The 21,000-nt window shown below is 48.3% G+C and overlaps 1 protein-coding gene across 13 annotated transcripts in view; it reads left to right on the plus strand.

Annotated features, from left to right (window-relative positions):
* The window catches only part of NPHP4 (nephrocystin 4), a 142,522-nt gene that overhangs the window by 41,877 nt on the left and 79,645 nt on the right, over window positions 1–21,000 (plus strand). For all 13 annotated transcript variants that reach the window (XR_012089799.1, XM_007980817.3, XM_073007896.1 and 10 more), the window contains 3 exons: window positions 2,127–2,308; window positions 3,154–3,280; window positions 17,882–18,064. Coding sequence is in view for 12 of the 13 variants with exons in the window: in XM_007980817.3 (XP_007979008.3) it covers window positions 2,127–2,308; window positions 3,154–3,280; window positions 17,882–18,064 (492 nt within the window). In the remaining variant the exon portion in view is untranslated. The remainder of the gene's footprint in view (window positions 1–2,126; window positions 2,309–3,153; window positions 3,281–17,881; window positions 18,065–21,000) is intronic.

A 21,000-nucleotide genomic window follows, 5' to 3' on the forward strand; every position in this document is an offset into this window, starting at 1 on the left:
TGAAGATCCCTTACCTGGAGCTGTGAATGAGTCCTTTACCATGAGGGTTTGGTGGAATTCCCAGGATTTTGCCAACTCAGCCATAGCTCCTGGGGGTGGAGGCAGAGATGGGAACGGTGCCTGCCTTCCTCCCTTTGAGCTTCAAGGCTTGGGTCCTGCCTTGGCGCCAGGTCCTGAAGGCTGGTGCATTCTGTTGTGCCACTGTCCTTAATTGCTGGCATATTTTGCTCCTTAGGTACTGGGGGAAGGAAATTCTCTGAGGAAGTGTCCCTGTCATGTTCACTTAAAAGTCCCAGAGAACATTTTTTTTCACTCAGTAGTCAAAGAGGTCTTTTAAAAACATAAATTCATCACTTCTCGGCCTTTTGGGTAAGATTAAATATAAAAACATAAATTCAGCCATTTTTCTTCTGTGTTGAAAACCTGCTGCTGGCTTCTCATTGCCCTTGGACTGACACCTGGGCTCCTGACCCTCTGGGCGGCATGTGGTGTGGTCTCTGCAGGTTTCCCGTGCCTCACTGCGTGCTGCCTCCTGGGCATGGATTGGTCTTTGCGGGTTTCCCTATTTCACTGTGTGCTACTTCCTGAGCCTGTTTTGGAGTCCTGGACTCAGGCCTGCCTCCGCCTGGGTGACCTCGGACTCATGTTTGTCCCTGCATGGGTCCTGGAGCATGTAGCAGACTTTCCAGAATGTTCTTCCTGCACATCTCTGCGTGTTTCCCCTCAGGCTTCAGGTCTGGACGGGGTCCCCCGACTGTCCTGCAGGGGTGCTGTTCCCCGACCTTGCTACCGTGTCTCCAGCCATCACCCCGCGTTCCTCCCGGGCGCTCAGCCCTTCCTGGAAGCAGCTGGCCTTCTTATCTGTTATTGTTGGTCTCTTGCTGTGAGTGTTTGTTTACCAGGACAGGGACTTTGTTTTGTTTACCATGACACGTGATGTGCATGAACGGGGTTTGGCACATAGTAGGGCTGTAATATTTAGTTGTGAGAATGAATGATTCAGGTGCTCATCCTAGTAGTCTATTAAGTTAGCAAGTTATTTTGTGTGTGTGTGTGAATGAGCTGGACTTGCTTGCTTCCTACCCATTCTTGAAAATGCAGTTCCACATAATATGATCTTATGTACACACAAAGCAGAGAAACAGCAACATCAGTTTCCTTGGTGTAGTTCCTGCTGTTTTCTCGCTTTTCAGGGCAGATTGTGTGAGGGTAGAGATGTTTTAGGATTATCATTGTTGAATTTTATACAGTCCCATTAAAATCACTTTATTATGTATTTTTACTGTCTTTGTATTTTTGTTCCAGTCCAACTGGCAGATACTCAGTTATCTGCATAGTTTTATTTTCATTATCCAAAGGCTGAATTTAGGTCTGTTCCACTTGATTAATGGACAGTAAAGAAAACTTGAAAATTCGGGGATCATTTTGCAAAGATCACATAATTTAATAAACTCTAATAGCTGGGGGAATATCCTTGTTCATTTGTTAGAGTGCCTGTACATTTTTGTTAAGATGAAACACTTTAATATCGAGTGACCACTTTGGGGCAGATTCTGTTTTTATTGGTTTATGACTTAGTGCCTAAGCATGTTTCCCTTTGTACACCAACCAAGTGTCAGGTCTCTCGGTAGAGTTGAAATGTGATGAGTTCTGTCTCTGAGCACCTTTCCATCATCGTCCAGGGAATTGGGCCCCAGGGAAGTGGGCTCCGGGGAAGCAGCCTCTGGGAAAGGGGACTCCGGGGAAGCGGGCTATGGGACCTTGGAGGAGTCTTGAAGGAGCCAAATACGAGTTTGCTGCATCTTGAGAATGGTCAGCTCAACCTTGGAAAGCTAGTGTCAGGGTTTGGGGATCGAGGCATCTGAGGCTGTGCATTGTGCTGAGAGGATCATGCCGTCTCGGAAATGCCAAAACTCCCTGGGCAGTGCCCCAAGGCCAGTGGCTGGGATTGGGTGCTGTATCTGTCATTTGCTTGCACTCATCTTGACTAGGCATCATCTGATCTGCAGTTATCTGCAGCTTCTGCTCCAGTTTCTTCTCTCTGCTCGCCTCCCCCAGGGACTTCTGGCGAGCTCCCTCTTCCCGTCTGTGCCGGGGCTCATTCCTTCTGCCTGTGCCTCTTCCAGGGATGTGGCCCACTGGATGGTGGTGGCCTGGAGATCCTGGAACGGCGCCTGCGTGTGGGCGTGCACAATGGTCTGGGCTTCGTGCAGAGGCCGCAGGTCGTTGTACTGGTGCCTGAGATGGATGTGGCCTTGACGCGCTCAGCCAGCTTCAGCAGGAAAGTGGTCTCCTCTTCCAAGACCAGGTATTGTCCCCTGGGTCCCCAGGGATGGGTGGGGATGTACAAGGGATCACGATGAAATTTGTGCATGTCAGGTGTGGACTCACCCACGGGGGAGTTCTTCCTTATGTTTCTTTCCTCTTGCTAAGTTGTGCCCATTAGGAACCAACCTTGGAGTTGGAAGTTCGGAAAAAGCCCCCGCTTTTTTTTCCGTTTGTGCTCTGACAATTTGGGGGTTAGCATTATGGATGCTTCCAGCTGCGGCTGCTGAGGGTCTGTGGAGGCCTTGCATGCTGCCTTCTAGGTGTGCCCTGTGATTAGTTTCTCATAGGACGGAGAATCAGGGGGCAGCAAGACCTGCTGCTCTGTTTAATCCAGTGCTTCCCAAATTAGGTGTCGCAGACATCACTGCAGGGCGTCATGCCTTTCCTCTCTTATGGTGCCAGGCAGAGGCCAGGTGTCCTCTGCCGTAGGCCAGCCTTGAAGAAGGAGCCTCCATCCTCTATGGCATTTCCTGGTAACTTGGCCGTATCAGGCCGTATCAAACTTTGGTAATTTGGAAAGGCGTTGAAAGAGCAGTGAGAAGCCGAGGCGGGAGGATTGCTTGAGCTCAGGAGTTTGAGACCAGTCATGGCAGCATAGTGAGACCCTCATCTCTTAAAAAAAAAAAAAAAAAAAGCAATGGTTTGGGGGAATTCCCAGATCATTTGGGAAGAGCATGCAGTGTTACATGGTAGACTTGCTGTGGCAGCAGCACCCCTGTGTCCCCCAGGGTGTCCCCTTGGCTGTTGCTGACAGTGGTCGATGTGGATGCAGGAAAGATGGGAGCCTGAGCTCTAATGCGTCCCCGGTTTGTGTTTCTGACCCAGCTCCGGGAGTCAAGCTCTGGTTTTGAGAAGCCGCCTCCGCCTCCCAGAGATGGTCGGCCACCCTGCATTTGCGGTCGTCTTCCAGCTGGAGTACGTGTTCAGCAGCCCCGCAGGAGTGGACGGCAATGTAAGAACAGCCTTTTGCACTCAGGTTCCTCTGGCGGTGAACTCTGTGCTGAGGATAAATGTAGTGGGCATGAATGCTTTTTCCATTAAAAACAGTCATGATTATTATAAATAATAAGTGAAAATCACTTTACTGACATTTACCAGCTAATTGTAAGGAATGTTACGAAGGATACAGACGAGATGGAGAGGGCAAAGAATGTGGGAAGGGGTTGGAGCTCCCATGCCCCGCTGGGCTCCGCCCTCTGGGCACCTCCGTGGGTTCAGCTGTCCAGAGCTCTCTGAAGCCAGTCCTTTTGGGTTTTGATGGACACTTCATTCCGTAGACATGATTGATTAAACACTGGCCGTTGATGATCAATGTAACCTTCAGTCACCCTCCTCCCCCTGCCTTGGTCTTGCTGTGAGCAGCCCCATCCTGAAGCCACCGAGGGGCTACCAGCCACGGTCACCTCATTAGCACACAAAAGATAGCACTTCGGAGACTCTGGGGGTTTCAGGAGTTGTGTACCAGGAAACTGGACGAAGACCAAATAGATGGTTCACAAATGACAGGTGCATTCTGCTGGCTGAGAGTAACGCATATAAGTCAGTAAGTTTCATGTATCATAATTGCGTGAATTCATGATGATTGAATCGGTAATTATTTTGAAAAATAAGGCCATTTTTAATGTATTTTTATATGACAGTAGTGTGGTAAAGCTTCAGTTTGCACATGTGAGAGATGGTTTCTCATAGGGAACTTTATATATACCTATAGAATACTAAGAGTAAGAATTTATAGGTCCAGTTGAAAGAAAGAAAATATGTGGACATCATTTATATTAATGTAGATTCTTTGAAAAACCCAAATCCTGCTGTTCTTAAGATTTAGTTTTCTGTTTGAAAAAGCCAGTACTGTAGTTCCGCCTTTTCCACAGGGCGTTTGTTCCAAGACCCCGGTGGGTGCCTGAAACCTCTGTAGTACTGACCCCTACACGGTACATACTAGGTTTTGTCCTGCATATACATACCTGTGATACAGTTTATAAATTAGGTACAGTAAGATATTTAACAACAATAACAATAAAATAGAACAATTGTAATATACAGTAATAAAAGTGAATGTAGTCTCTGCCTCTGCCTCTCAACTGCAGTGGGCGGTTGGTGTCTACAGTGTGGACGCGGAGGATGGACGGATGATTCATGCCCTGGGTGGGGCACTGCTCAGAGAGGCATGCAATTTAGGACTTAGGGATTGTTTTCTTCTGGAGTTTTCTATTTAATATTTTCAGACCAAGGTTGACTGAGGGTCACTGAAACTGCAGATGAGGGGTACTTCTGCATAATTTTATTTTATTTTTTTAAACGGAGTCTTGCTGTGTCGCCCAGGCATTCTCGGCTCACTGCAAGCTCCGCCTCCAGGGTTCACGCCATTCTCCTGCCTCAGCCTTCCGAGTAGCTGGGACTACAGGTGCCCGCCACCACGCCTGGCTAATTTTTTGTATTTTTTAGTAGAGACGGGGTTTCACCATGTTAGCCAGGATGGTCTCCATCTCCTGACCTCATGATCTGCCCGCCTCAGCCTCCCAAAGTACTAGGATTACAGGTGTGAGCCACCGCGCCCGGCCCTTCTGTATCATTTTAACAAGTAAATTAGAAACCAAAAAACGGCTGACAAGGCATCTTCCATGGCGACGCGGCCTGCCATTGCGACTGGGCAGCTCTTTCGGGAACAGCCTGTGAAGGAGCATGAGGTGCTGAGGACGGTCTTGGGGTGTGCCTCAGGCGGGAGAGCAGGGTGTCGGGGTACAGCTGCCATTTGATGTTTCTAATCTCTTCTGGCAGTGGTGAGCTGACCTTGCCAGTGTCCACTCCTCCGGTCCCTATGATTCTGAGTCCTAATTAGGTGCAAAAATCCAGAGGTGCCAAGTGTTCTGTGGCCTGACGCAGTCACAGTCATTTAATGAAACTGTTCCAGTTCTGCTTTGCTTTACTTATGACCAGAAATTTCAGCTACAATGCAGCTGTTTGTGAATACCCTTGGGTGGGAGGGGCCTCTGGGGTGGGTGTGGCTCATGGAGAGGGATGGGGCTGCCCAGGCTGGGGAGTGAGCGGAGGAGAAATGGCCTCAGGGTGCCCTGGCAGCGCCCGATGGCTGATGTGTGGTGCCTAGGGGCTGTGAGGGGAGGTGGGGAGGAGCAGGGGGCCTGGCGCCTCACTCGCAGTGTCTTCTAGAGAATATTAATTGTAATTTACTTGTGATTATGACGTCTGTATGCCAAAACCAAGATGTCTTAGTGACACTTTATTCCTTTTTAACCCTCATCTGAAATTCCTGATAGCAGATGGTTTCGACGGTGGCCGCTGCACGGGCATCTAGGGTGCGGGTGAGGTTGTGAAATCACTCCCTCCCCTCCCCACCCCTGCCCACTCCCCTCCCCACTCCCCTCCTCTCTCCTCCCCTTCCCTCCCCTCACCTCTCCTTCCCTCCTCTCCCCTCCCGTCCTGTCACCTCCCCTCCCCTTCGCTTCCCAAGACAGAGTCTCACTCTCTCGCCCCTCAGTGGCGCGATCTCGGCTCACTGCAGCCTCTGCCTCCCGGGTTCAAGCGACTCTCCTGCCTCAGTCTCCTGAGTAGCTGGGATTACAGGCATGCGCCACCATGCCTGGCTGATTTTTGTATTTTTAGTAGAGATGGGGTTTTCCCGTGTTGGCCAGGCAGGTCTCGGACCCCTGACCTCAAGTGATCTGCCCTCCTAGGCCTCCCAAAGTGCTGGGATTCCAGGCATGAGCCACCGCACCTGGCCAGTCGTCGGTACTTTCTGATGTGCTGGTGGATTGTAACTGGGAATACTGGATTCCACTTTACTGTCATCAAGCGCACTTTCCTGGGTGAAATCTGGAATGGAAACATTGCAGTGTGTGAAATGACCTTCCATACAAATTGCTTGCTGTACAGAACCACTGAAAGTGGGTTAAGCATCCAGCAGGTGAAACTGGAATTGAGCGGGACATGAGAGGAGAAACGCACAATGGCGGGGCCGTCTGTGTGACGGTGGCCGTGGTAGAGGAACCCAGCGTGCTCCTCCGAAGGCCCAGGGCGGGCCATGGCAGGGCCCTCCCCCCTCAGCCACCCCGTCTGCAGCAGCGTCTCCTGGAGCAGCCGCCTTCAGCTGGGTGGGGATTTTTTCAGTGTGGTCATGCGTACCGGCTGCAGCGTCCTCCTCCTTGTCTTTGGTGAGGACCCTGCGCGGTGGAAGCTGCAAGCACAGCTGAGAACAGGCTGGCTGGTACGATGAGCCCCACGGAGCTTCCCCGGCCGCCAGCTTCCTGGACAACAATCTGCTTCTTCTGTGTACTCTCCCACAACCCGCTCTGAATTATTCTGAAACAAATTCCAGGCATCATTTTACTCCATCTGTAAACCTTTTGGCATGCACATTTCGTTTTTTTAAAAAACTTTTTTATTACGGGAAATTTCAAAGCTAACGGTGGAGAAGCATGTGGTGCGCTCCCTGCACCCACCTCCAACCCCCGATTTACCGTTTATGTCTCATCTCTTTCTCCCGTCCCGTTCCACCCGGGCTGTTGGAGAGCACATCCTAGACATCGCATCCTTTCATCTACAGATGGCTCGCCATGTCTCTCCAAAAGACAGGGCTCTGGAGTGTCACTGTGAACACCATCATCACACCTAACCTTGACTGCATTTCTCAGTATCATCAAACGTCCAGTCAGCCTGGGTGTACATATTTTAAGTATTTTACTTCATCAGAAACGGACAAACCCCAGCAGTGTGCTTTTCCCTGGAAAGTGACTTGTGACAGACGTCTTCCTGCATGAGCCAGGCGGCCTGTCTGTTGTTCCCTGGCAGTGGCTTCCTCATGATGCCTTTAACTGGAGGATCTGCTCTCCCTGTGGCCCTGCTGCCTTCATCACACACTCCTAATGCTGGGAGAACCAAAATGCACCAGGCTTTTGGCAGTTTCTTCACTTGGCCTCATGCGTCAGATCAGGAGGCAAAAGCCATGGTGTCCGGGGGCCCTTTGTGGAAGGATTCATCTGTAAATGGTACACACGGACAAGAAGGAGGAGGCCACCTGGGCTGATGAGAACATGGGACAGATACTGTGTTCAAGACACACCCAGGCACCGGAGTCTGCATGCATTCTTTTGGTCCTGAGTATTTTGTGGTCAGTGGAAACAAACGAGGGACAAAAGTTTTGCGAAGACACACTCATTGATTTTAATCTGCTATTAAATTTTTGCATTTTTTAGTAACCAAAGTATCTAGAAACTTTTCCCTGTAATTTATGTTTGGGTTAGCTGTGAAGAAGCTAAAGAAACTACCAAAGAAGTAGTTCCTCCTGTCCACACCACTTTCTTCCCAGGATCCTGGGGACAGTGCAACCTCATTTGACTACCACAGCACTACCTCTTTTGAAATGCTGTATGCATGCAAGTGTGGGCTCCGGAAATGTTTGCTGACTGAATGAGTGATGGAGCAAACTCCTATAACATGAGCATGAAATGCAACAGGGGCAAACCTGCAAAAATCACCAGATCCAGTGTCTTGGCTGCGTTTCATGTCTGAATAAGCGGGCATCCTCCTGGGCCTCTGGGGGTGAATACAGTCCTTTCCTGTGGGTCACATGACAAAATAACCCTCTTCCCAAATCTCTAAGGGGTGAAGATCTGACTGATTTATTGTTTATGTTTAACTCATATTCTTGGAACAAAATCAATGGCCCGTGTTCCAGGTCCCAGGTCTGTTGAACTGATCCATGCGTGTCCTTGATGGCCTTTCCTCCAGTACTGTGTCCAGTTCAGGATCCTGTCTTGTGTCTGGTTTCTGTGTTTCTTTGGCCTCCTTAAGTCTGGAACAGTTCCTCAGCTTTTTTTTTTTTTTGGTCATTTATGATTTTATTTTTAATATTTTAGTCTCCTTTTTTTTTTTGAAATGGAGTCTCGCTCTGTCCCCCAGTCTGGAGTGCAGTGGCGCAATCTCGGCTTACTGCAAGCTCCGCCTCCTGGGTTTATGTGATTCTCCTGCCTCAGACTCCCTAGTAGCTGGAACTGCAGGCGCCTGCCAGCACGCCCGGCTAAGGTTTTGTATTTTTAGTAGAGACTGGGTTTCACTGTGTTAGCCAGGATAGTCTTGATATTCTGACCTTGTGATCCGCCCGCCTTGGCCTCCCAAAGTGCTGGGATTACAGGCATGGGCCACCGTGCATGGCCTAGTTTCCCTTCTTTAAAAAAATTTTAACGCGAACGTTCCTTGGGTTCATCTGATGCATCCTCATAGTTGGAGTCAGGTTGTGCCTTCCCGGCAGTGGTCCGTGTGAGCGAGGGGCTGTCCTTGGGTCCCACATCCAGACGTGCACATGTCCTTCCTGGGCAAGGTTGGTTGTGGTGATCTTTGGTGATATCTCCACTGCAGAGTTACCTTTTTCCCTCCTTGCAGCTAATAAGTGATCTGTGGGGAGTCTCTGAGACCACGTGTGTATCTGCTGCTCATCCGATTGTTCCCCTTGGGTTGGCGTCGTTTATGCTTCCTGCAGGAGGAGGAGCCCCAGCCCAGCCTTCCCACAGGCCTGCACCTGGCACGGCACCTCCCGTCCACAGGGCCCCTCCTCTCCTCACTGGTGGGTAGATGGTTGACTCGTCCATCAAGCGCACATGGGTGTGGACTCAGGGATCCCTGTTTTTAAAGTCACTGCTCCTCATTATTTTGGTACTCAAATTGTCCCAGATTTGGCCAGATGGAGTCCTTGAGGCCGGCCCCTGTGTCCTGTGGCATCCTGCGTCCTGTTCGGTGTTTGAGTACTTTCTGGCTTCACAAGATGCTTCAGGTTCATCCTTATCTCTAACTTATTTTGCCCATTTTTCTATAGAGTTTTTGCATTTTTCATCACATGTTAAAAGTTCTTTGTATATTAAGGATATTTGCTTTTTATCTGTGATAAATAGTGCAGATATTTTCTCCTCATTTTGTCATTTGTCTTTTTATTTTTTTCTGGCTGTGTAAGCATTAAAACATCTTCTAATGTACTCAGATATGTAAGTACTTTCTTTTATTGTATCTGGATTTTGAGTCAGAGGGAAAAAGCCTTTCTGTGTTCCCCAGTCATAGAGGAATTCACCCATGTTTTCTCCTTGTGCAATGTTTCTCCTGCCCTTTTTTTTTTTTTTGTGGTATGAGGGATGGATCTGATTTTATCTTTTCCCAGTGGCCATCTGGTCCCACTACCACTTTCTTAGAAGTCCCCCTTTGCCATAGTGACTTAGTGTGCTGTCTTTATCACATACTCTGTCTTTATGGATAATGCATCTGTTTCTGGACTTTTACTTATTTCATGGACTGCCCTGTCTGTTAATGTACCATGGCCATACCATTTTAATTTTGGGGGCTCCGTTGTGTGTTTTAGCATTTGGTAAGGCAAGTTCAGCCTTATGGTTCTTCTTCCCTTGCTTTTCTAGCTTTTCTTGCATGTTTATTTTTCTGGATGAACTTTTGTATCAAGAGGTCTAGCTCCAAAAAATGCTGATTGGCATTTTAAAAATTGGGATTGCAGTAAATTTATGATTGAATTTAGAGAGAATTTTACAACTCAAGGATGTTTAGTTGCCCTAAGCAAGACTAGGATGTCTTTGCATTTGTTCACGTCTATTTTTGTGTCTTTCAGCAATGATTTCAAAAATATTTTTAAGTTTCAAAATGTAGATTTTTAACAATTCTTATGAAATTTTTTCATAAGTATTTAATTTTTTGTACTGCTGTTGTAAATGGGATGTTTTCTTTCATTATATTGTCTAAATTAGCACTGTGTTTTTATTTTGTTTTTGTGGGCAGTCATTATTATTTAAACAATTTTACTAGCATTGTATATAGCTCTTATTATATGCCGCATGCTATCTTCAAAATTAAACTTTGTATTTTGAGGTAATTATAGATTCATATTGCAGTTATGAGGAGTAAAGAGGGGAGATTTGTGTCCCCATTCCCTGGTTGCTCCTGTCTTAGTCTGTTTTCTGCTGCTGTAACTGAATACCACAGACTGGGTCCTTTAGAGTGAATAGAAATTTATTGGCTCTTGCATGGTTCTGGAGGATGGGAAGTCCAAGATCAAGGTGTCAGCATCTTGTGAGGGCCTTCTTGTTGTGTCACCCGCTGGCGAAAGGGCAAAGAGAGGGTGAGAGAGAGAAAGGGTGACTGAACTCATCCTTGTATAAGAGGCTCATTCCCGAGATAATGGCATTCATCCATTCACTCCGCCCTCATGGCCTTACCACCTCTCATGAGGCCCCACCTCTCAACACTGGTTTGTTGGGGATTAAATTTCCAACACATGCCGTTTGGGGGCTATGCTCAAACTATAGCACCCCAAATGTTACACTGTCTTTTGATGAGCAGTAGTTCTGCTTTTAAGTCTAGCTGGCCAACTTTTTCTTGCATGTGGGGTGCTTTCTGCCTGTTCCAGGGCAGGCAGCTCTTCTCCCATCCCTCTGCTGGCCCCGCCTCATCCTCTGTTGTCCTCTCCCCTCCTTCTATGCTCCGGGGTCCCGGTTGGGGTGTGGCTGTGGACAGCGTTGGGCTAACTTCTTCCGCTGCTGGTGGCCCGCAATGAAAGAAAACTTCTTGCTCCCAAGTTCCCTAAATCTGAGCTCATAGACACACGGTCTCACAGCAGGCCTGGGGCCAGCCTCACGTGAGCCCCTTCCCTGGTGTAGTCACTGGCATGGGGGAATGGGGTTTCCTGTTGCCCTACTGTGTGGTTGAGGTGGGGGTTGCTTCCTGGAGCCAGGCCTCGTGGAAGGGCAGTGCCCACTGCAATGGATGGTGGGCCCTGAATCTGAGCCCAGTGTTCATTGGCTTTTTAAGACCCAGTGAGGGCAGGGAGGGAAGTGGAGCTGGGGTGAGAAGTAGAGGCCCTACAGTGCCCATGTGCCAGCCGTCGGGCCCTAGACTAGGCTCAGATGGCGGAGAGCTGCATACCTGCCCAACCCAGGCCTTGTAGTGCCTGTGTGCCAGTCGCTGGGCCCCAGACTTGCTCCAGAGGGCGGGGAGCTTCACACCTGCCCAACCCAGCCCATGGCTCCGGATGCGTGACAGTTTTGCCATTGCTTCTTTTAGTCATTGTCAAGTTGATGCTTGTTTTGCAGAGGACCAAGGCTTTATGAACCCATTACCTTGTGTGAAGAGTTCCACCAGGTTATTTAAATTTCTTTAAAACCATACTGCAGTTTTTTGGTTATTCATTTATATTTTTAAAAATGATTATTTCACTCAGTAGAACAAAATGAAAATGTTGCCTATTAACCCTTTTCCAGTTTGCCCCGAGAATACTGGGGGCACTTGTGGCTACAGTGTTTATCCTGAGGCAGCTTTGCCGTGAAGTATCTCACTTTTATTATTATTTTTGCATCGCTTTGGTATATTGACTTTGGAAACAAAAGACGTCATTCTATTTGTAGCATTATGTTTTTAGTAGTGGTATTTCCATGTACAAGATACAGTAATTTTCCATCACTGAAAATGTCAAATCCTAGAAAATGTAGCATTCGTACACATGGTGTTAGCATCCTTCTCGAACAGTTTTTGGCCAAAGATTTGTTTGATGAATCCGATTTTTCCCAAATAGACGATACTGATGATTCAGACGATTCTGATGTGAGTTCTGTTTAGAAATAATTCCAAGAACAGTTTTTATATTTTATTTTCATATTGAAAATCAGTCAGATTTGCTTCAGCCTCAGAGAGCGTGTTTGTGTAAAATTAAATGAGTGCTGGCAGCCAGCTGCGCTTTGTTTTTCTAAATGGGAAAAGGGTTAAATTTCACTCTGCTTTTAGATGACAGCGCACGGCCTGTGTCATAGAGGGTGGAGGAGGTGACTTTAACCGCCTGTGGTTAGGTTTCCTCTCCCCCAGGAGTGCGTGGGAGCCACTGCCGGGTTTGCTGTCCGTCTCATTTGGACTCAGTTCTGCATGTCCTGGATCGGATTTGAGGACTGAGTAACTTCTGGTTGATGGCATCTGGCTTGTGAACCTCCGCTGTTGCTGGTAGTGGCTGTGCTTCTGTTGTGACCTCTGGGCTCCTCTGAGCAGGTTCTTCCTGCTGCTCAGCCAGGAGGGAGAGGCACCAATGCCGGCCTGGCTGCCTGCTGCCCCCCGCAGCTCTTCACCTGGTGGGTCTCAGTCTCTCAGGCCTTTGTGAAGTTCGCCTCAAGGGCCAGGAGCCGTGTGTCCTTCAGGGAGAATGCCGGCCAGCGAGCGAGTCGTCAGGAAGGACTTGCCCTCAGTCCATGGCCTGAGCTCCGAGTTCCAGAGCCGCCTGTCGCCTGTGTGCCCTGCCCGTCATGCTGCTGGGGGACACCTGGCTCCACCTCCAAGGATGCTCCTGGGTCTGTGCCTTCCACCGTGTGCAGCTGGTTGTTTCCTGTATCTGCGTGGCGGTCATTTCACAGGGCGGGAGCTGTTGCTCTGTTTCCTGTATCTGCGTGGCGGTCATTTCACAGGGCGGGAGCTGGTGCACCGGGTGGATGGTGCCTGCAAGGGGTCAGCCCCGTCCCTGCTGTGGCTCTCACACCACATAAGTGTGACTGTGTGTGTTCCCAGCCCAGGGCCTGAGCCGCTTTCTTCACGCTTATCTTAGGTCTCCGTCTCCTTCGTCTGTGTACTTATAGACCTATATTTCTCTCTCTCTTTTCTTTCTGTCCTCTGTGATTTGTGTGATACTAGGAACATTCAGAGACGTTTTGATGCAGTAGTTTGTCTTTTTAAAATTTGTCCTCAGCCAAGTGCCACAGGTCACCTCCATCGAGGCGGCGGTTCCCCTGGGCCCAGCTTTCTTTCTGGATAAGTCCTTGAGGCAGTGGAGCGTGAGTGCGCTGCTTGGCGGGGACTCCACCCTGTCATTACTCAGAGAGCAGCCACCATCCCCTTCACTGTGCATTCCCGGTCCCTGGGGCTGGAGGTCCCAGCAGAACCGGGCCCAGGGCCTGAGGCTGGGTGCCCAGGCAGGAGTGAAAAGATCTCACTGAAAATCTAAAGAAAATGAAGGTCGTGAAGTAATGTGACATTTTCACCTTCATCTAAGTGAGTTCAGGTTGATCTGAGGACAGAAACCATCAAGGGCCTGTATGACTTTCCAGTGGCTTCTGTAACACAGCATCACACCCTCCACAGCTCAAAGCAATGGAAATGTGTGCTGTCACAGCTCTGAGGCCACAGTCCACAATCTGCTCTGCTGGCAAACCCCAGGTATGGTAGGCTAAGGTCCTCCCCAGGAAACCCCAGGTGTGGCGGGGCCCAGCCCCTCCTCAGGAAACCCCAGGTGTGGCAGGGTTGAGGTCCTCCCCAGGAAACCCCAGGTGTGATGGGGCCCAGCTCCTCCCCAGGAAACCCCAGGTGTGGCAGGGTCGAGGTCCCCCTCAGGCAAAGCCCAGGTGTGGCAGGCCGAGCTCCTTCTGAGGAAACCCCAGGTGTGGCAGGACTGAGTTCCTCAGGAGGCTCTGGGGGATGGGGCCTCCCTGCCTCTTGTGGGTTTTGGGGGTCCTAGCTGTCCTTGGCTTGTGGCCACATCCCTCCGTTCTCTGCCCCCTCGTCATGTGGCCTCTTCTCTGTGTCTCCCTCTGTGTCTGTCTCTGTGTCTGGTCTGTCTCTCCCCTGCTCCTACAGGGATGCTTGCCATTGGAGTTAGGGCCAGTCTAGATAATGAAGGATAATCTCATCCCATAACACTGTAACTAATCACATCCGCAGAGACCCTTGTTTCCAATAAAGCCACAGCTACAGGTTCCGGGGATTAGGCTGAGAGCATCTTTTAGGAGGACACATTGAGCCCACCACAGGGACTCTGGTTTGTAGCATTTCCAAAGGCCAAGGGTCTGTTTTCTGTGAGTGGCTTTGCGTGGTAAGTGCAGGTGTGGCACTTCTGTTCCACGACAAAACCTGACTCATAATCCAAGGGTATTCCTCATTTGTCTTTTGTGTATTGTGTATTTTGTCTTTTGTGTATTTGTACTTGTGTATTTTGTGCTGTTATACTTAAAAAGTCTAAATGGGAGCAATTCGGTATATTTGGGGCCTTTTTTTTTTTCTTTTCAGTTTGTGTGAATTCAGACCCAAGTTGGGCAGGAAAAGAAATGATGAAGTAGCGGATGTCATCTCAAGCACTAGAATCCACTGACAGTAGGAGCGTGTCAGAGTCACTCTTGCTCTGCTTGTGTGCTTGGCCTTCTTTGCAGAGCCAGATGGTTTTTGGGCAGTTCCTGTCTGCGGGTCCCTCTGTGGGCTGGCAGTGAGCAAGTGTGGGCAAATACACGGCGACTGGCTTCCCACCAGGCCCCCATTAGCCTGTTGAGGTCTCAGAAAGAGTGATCAATAACTCGCTGCACGCATTTTTTGTTGTTGTTATTAAAGCTGTTAAACAGAAAAGTAAGGAAAAATGGATGTTTCTGTAACTGACAGATACTTTGCACAGAGGAGATCATCTATTGATGGAGAACCAAAAAGAACTATGACATTGGAAAATTAGATATTGGAATCACCTAAGTTGAAAATTAGAAGTTGTACAGATAGCATGAAAATGTGGATACCTATTTTACTTTATTTTGTTTTTGATCCTGTGATAATAAACTTCTGTATTTTATGATGATAACTGTTGACAAAAATAGTCTGGACATTGTTGAATCCTTATAGTGACAAGTTTTCCTAATACATTTATAGTAATTTGATTTTTTTTGTTGTTGTTGAGACCGAATCTCACTATCGCCCAAGCTGGAGTGCGGTGGTGTGATCTCGGCTCCCTGCAACCTTCACCTTCTAGGTTCAAGCGATTCTCCTGCCTCAGCCTCCCGAGTAGCTGGGATTACAGGTGCCGGCCACCATGCCCAGCTGATTTTTGTATTTTTAGTAGAGAATGGGATTTCCCCATGTCAGCCAGGGTGGTCTTGAACTCCTGACCTCAGGTGATCCACCCGCCTCGGCCTGCCAAAGTGCTGGGATTACAGGCGTGAGCCACTGCGCCTGGCTGTAAATTTGATTTTTAAAAAGCAGTGGAGTTAGAATCACCATGTCATTGGTATGCTATAGTTGCTCAGCACTGTTTTATAATCTGTCGTCAGCTAACTGGACGGGGAATAGGAAGACGTTTTTGTATTTGGCAAATGTTGGAAGTGTGGCTTAGAGTCATATGCTTCCATTTCTTACTTTTCTGATTCTTTCTGTGTCCTCTCCATGGTGTGGGTGTTTTCTCATTGAATTGCCAGGGACCACCCAAATCCCTGCTCACCCTGTGACAGGGGCGTGAACGTGGCAGTATCCTGGCCCACGAGCTAGAATTTAGCTGCAGCAAAGGGCTCTGCAGAAGTGGATGGTTTGAGGTCCGATTATGATGGGAAAAGAGATTAATGCAAAACAAGATGCAGATTCTGAATTTTTAGGGTATAACAGGATGAGATATCATCTGGCAGGAACAGTCTGGAATAGGCTGACTTGGAAGAAACAAGAACTGTTTTCTTTATTGTATTCAGATCTGCCTGTGTATGAACTTGGCTGTGGTTTAGCCCAGTATAGACCACGGGGCCGTCTGTGTCTGGATTTCAGAGGCCTTGTGTGCACACATACATGTGGGGGTCTGTGTGGGACCTGACTGCAGTCTGGGCAGTGACACTGGTGTGGCTGTTCCCTACTAGCATGTCCAGCCAAATAAGCAAAATCACTTAGGATTCCTGGCCACCACCGCTGGAGTCTCGCATCCTCCTTGGCTCTTGGGGCAGCGCAAATTCGCGGATCCCCTGGGCGTCTCTGTTCCGGGTGGGTGCTGTGCTCTACCCATTCTAGGCAGGGCATGGGCGTCTATTCATTACCAAGAGTGGGACGCGTCCTCCTTCCAGGCCACCCCTTCGCTGTGACCATGGCTGTGTTTGCGATGCTGCCTGGGTTCATGCCCTCAGGCAGCATTGTTAAGAGGGATGCCCTTGGCTACCTTAGCCAAACCCAGGACTGGGAGCAGTGGGGAGCCACCCCATTTTACTTTCATCACCCTCGAAGGGTGCAGCTGTCTCTGTTAGCCAGGGCCAGGGGTAAGCCATAGGAAGTGGAGCACTGTAGGAGGTGGAGCACTGTAGGAGGTGGAGCACTGTGGGAGGTAGAGCACTGTAGGAGGTTAGGAGGTGGAGCACTGTAGGAGGTGGAGCACGGTAGGAAGTGGAGCACTGTAGGAGGTAGAGCACTGTAGGAGATTAGGAGGTGGAGCACTGTAGGATGTGGAGCACTGTAGGATGTGGAGCACTGTAGGAGGTGGAGCACGGTAGGAGGTAGAGCACTGTAGGAGGTGGAGCATGGTAGGAGGTGGAGCATGGTAGGAGGTGGAGCACTGTAGGAGGTTAGGAGGTGGAGCACTGTGGGAAGTGGAGCACTGTAGGAGGTGGAGCACTGTAGGAAGTGGAGCATTGTGCTCATGGTCCAGTCACCACCTCCTGCTTGGGGGCTGTTTCTCCTGTGCATGGGACACTGAGGCTGGAAGTCCCAGGTGGAAGTGGACGGCTGCCCCTCTTTCCTCTGGGCTGTTCCAGTGGCTCTCGTCGAGGCAGCGCTCCGCAGCACTCACTGGTCAGTGCAGCTGTGATCTTAGGAGTGGAAGGAGCTGTAACTGGGGCTCTGGTTGGACCCGCTGTTGCCTGTACCGCATGGGCCTCTGGCTGATCGGCCTTCCTGGTGACTTAAGTGTGCTCCATCTACCAGGGGGGCCTGCAGGATCTGCCGGCAGGGCCTTGGTCAGAGCCGAGCAGCTCTGGAGTCCTCTTCAACAAGGTGGCTCTGCTGGACTTTGGGGTCTGGAAAAAGACCAGAGTTCAGTTTTAGTCCTACTTCTTTTTCAGTAAATGGATGAAAATTGGTAATTTTAAAACTCTTTACTCAGTCAAGCCCTGAAACCATGTTTGTGAAAATGACTTTAATGTGGTTATAACCCAAGGGTTTTCATAGTGTCCTCATTCCTTCCATTTGGCCAGTCACGGAGAAGGAGAAAGAAGGAACAATGCCTGGAATTTGACCCAATCGATTTCCCAATTTCATGAAAGCTACAGATATGAAATGTTCTGTTGGAAGCTGGAGCTTTGTGGAGAAAATGTGTGCTAATAACGCTGAATTGAATATACATGTGCTTTCTTCATTATTTTACCAAGTTTCTGATGAGGAATTCAAAGTGCTGTTCCTAGTATTTTCCTGATGGATTTGAGTTGTTGTTGGCAAGGTGCAGAGTATTTACAAACCTATGGAAAGATCCTTACGGGAACAGGGGGTCATAAAACATTGGTGTTCTCTAAGGGGGAAGCCATCACTACCTTGGGCCAGAAAAGGAGACTCATGGGTGGGCAGGAGTCCTGGTTGGGTTGGTGGGGTCACGTAACTGAAGACTATCTGCGCCCTGCTGTCTGACTGTGGATGCCACGTCCTCCTGCTGCCCCAGTTCCTTTTATAAAATGTAACTGGCGATCCCTGCCCCTTGCTACACTGAGCTCTAGTTGAATTTTACACGTGAAAGCACTGTTGATTTCCCCTCTCCAGGTGGCTTCTGTGATAACTCATACACCGATGTGCTTTGTTTTAATTCTAGGCAGCTTCAGTCACCTCTCTGTCCAACCTGGCGTGCATGCACATGGTCCGCTGGGCTGTTTGGAACCCCTTGCTGGAAGCCAATTCTGGAAGGGTGACCCTGCCTCTGCAGGGCGGGATCCAGCCCAACCCCTCGCACTGTCTGGTCTACAAGGTACCCTCAGCCAGCATGAGCTCTGAAGAGGTAAATTATTAGGTCTTTCTTATGCATCTCTGGTGAGCTTCTAGCAAGTTCATTCATTTTCAAAAGCAAAAGTTCACAAATATGTTTGCAGATGTTTCATTTACAGAATTTTTTTCATGTCGTGGGTATGCCTTTAGAAAGATTAGTGTGACGTTTTTATGTAAACTTCTTAAGACCAGTTTTACCGTGGGTTTTATGCCTGTTCACATACTGATTTCCTGGGATGACTTGGTGAACCTCCAGCTGATGTGTACACACTTTGCAGCGAGATTCACCTCTGTGGCATGCGCATTGGGAGCATTGGAGCTGGGGCCTTGTGTGGTCTTTGCCAGTAGGTTTTTTGGTGGATGAGTGCTGTGGTGGGAGCCAGTTCTGGTTTCTAGTCCTGGCTTATCTTTGTGACTTATCACTAATGCTTGTTGCACCTCGGTTGTGTACAAAGGGGTAGGACCACAGCAGAGATTCTCAGGTTTTTAAAAAAAATTCTGAAATGAAATGTTCTCTGCACCCTCATTAAGAAAGCAAAAAATAGTAGAGCAGAACGGGTTGGAGTGTGTGTGAGGGTCTCATCCCCAGTCTCCTTGGCCCCATCGGTGGTGGTGGAGGATGGTTAGTGGTGACCCGGGACACCACAAACACAGTGCGAAACCCTGCTGTGGCGGATGCTGGAGTCCATTGGGCTCTCTGAGGTGTGCAGAGCTTCTGCTTGGGTGCACTGTTTGGTCTTCCCTCACATTCTAAAACATGTCCATTCCAGCAGTGCAAGCAGGAGCTTTTTAGTACTCAGGTGCCTCATTTTTCTAAGGTAAAAGGACTGTGCATGTTATTTCAGTTTGTCACCTCTGTGCTGACTCCAGTGACAGATAATGTGTTCAGTGTTGTTATTGATGATTTGGATAATGCTTGGGGGGCCTGAATAAGAGAACAGCTGATTGTGCAGCTTTTCTTCCTATAAGGAGCGTCTCTCCTGATGGGACCATATTTTGCTGCACTCCTACATGGTTTGGTTTGAGCCCTTATTATAAAATTGCTGCTAGAAATCCTGAAGCCATTACCGTCTTCCCCTGCCCGCCACTCCCGCGTCCTCCCATCTCTCCTTGTCTCCTCTCTTCTCTCTCCTCTCTCCTCTTCCCTCCCCTCTCCTCCCCGTTGGATAGGTATACAAATAAATATTTCTTCTGTTTACTTTTAGGTCTATCATGCCACCATATTGCTGTTAATTTTTAAGCCTGTAAACTATATTGGAGCATGAATGTTTTGAAGGTTTACTCTCTTAAGGATACAAATGTATCAAGTTCTGCCATTTTTCACAAGGAGTACCACTTCCAAATCAGGAGTTTTTGACCTCAGCTCTGTTGACATTTGGGCCAGATAATTCTTGGTGTGACGCCATCCTGTGCACTAGAGGATGTTGAGCAGCATTCCCGGCCTCTGTTCCCTGGGTGCCAGCAGCATCCCCCCAGTTGTGAGAGCCCTGAAAGTCCACAGACAGTGCCAGATGTTTCCTGTGGGGTAAAATTGCCCGGGGTTGAGGGCCACTACTCTAAAGTGATATAATTAACCAAAGCAGTGAACTAACCTTGGTCACAAACTTGACTCACTTTCCTGCCCTGCGAAGGCACTCCTCTGCTTCTGCCTGTATTTCCTGCATAGTGGTGCCAGCCGCTCTCAAGTCAGGTCAGTTGGAAACCTAGGTGTGCCTATCTCTGCCACTGCACCAGCCTCTTCTTTATCTCATTCAGTCATTCATCACTCAGTGAACTTTTATTGAGTACCTACATATTCTCCAAGAAAAAACATCCCTGATCCCATGACTGTTGAGTAGGAGTGGCAGATGTTAATCAAAGAAAAATAGAAATAGAATTCAAAGCCCATAACTTTGGGGTAGCTAGATTTTAGTTGATGTTGTTGTGCTTATTTCACCGTTATTTACTATGAAATGAAGTCATGTATCATCATGATTATTTACTTTCTTAAACAACTCCTGCCCTTTTCCCTTGAGCAAATAATTGTCTCCCTCCTTTTTTTTTTTTTTTTCAAATTGGTATCTCCAAAGGCAGCCACTTTCAACTCTTAGCTCTGACTTATGGTCTTTACCTTTGTTTTCTAAATAATAGGCTTCTACTGCCATTTCTTAATTTACAATTTTAGACATTATATACTGAATTCTCATAATGACAGATGAAAATTTTAGCTCCTTTATACATTTCTGCCCATCTTTAAAGCACTCTGTCTTCCTACTGCTTGGCCTTGGATTCAGGCACTGTTGCAGGGGGCAGCAGAGCTGGTTGGAGGATTGAAAAGGGGGCTCTACTGGAAGATACTGGAGAGATCACTGAGGGAGGAGCTGGGGAAGCGGCCCTGTAAGGTTGTTTACAAAATCCTGGGTTCACCCGGAAGCTGCACGTGTGTGGGTCTGACCCTGAATGGCATACCAAAGACTTTGAGACTGTGGGGCTGACTACTTCTCAGTCCCAGAGCTGCCTGCTGGGTGGAGCCACATGCAGGAGAGATCTGAAGAACTGCACAGGTTTTGAAAATGAAGCTGACATTGAAACCACATCTTACAGGATGCTGGTCAGAAACTGTGTCCTGAACTCAATTGGGTCAATTCCTCCCTAAATAAAAATACCAGCATTCTTCACAGGATTTAAATGAGACTATAATATAATGTTCAAAGTGTCTATGACATGCTCTAAAATTAATTGTCATACAAAGAACCTGGAAAATACAGCTTGTAGAGAAAAGACATTTAACAGACACCAATACTGAGATGGCCCAAATGTTAGCATTATCAGACAGAGAATTTAAATCAGCCATAATAAAGATGCTCTAGTAAAAAAGAGCAAACACTCTGGAAATAAATGGGAAGGTAGGCTGTCTCAGTAAAGAGATGGAAGATATAAAGAACAATCACATGAAAATTTTAGAACTGA

This window comes from Chlorocebus sabaeus, chromosome 20, assembly GCF_047675955.1.
Source record: "Chlorocebus sabaeus isolate Y175 chromosome 20, mChlSab1.0.hap1, whole genome shotgun sequence".
Taxonomy (NCBI): domain Eukaryota; kingdom Metazoa; phylum Chordata; class Mammalia; order Primates; family Cercopithecidae; genus Chlorocebus; species Chlorocebus sabaeus.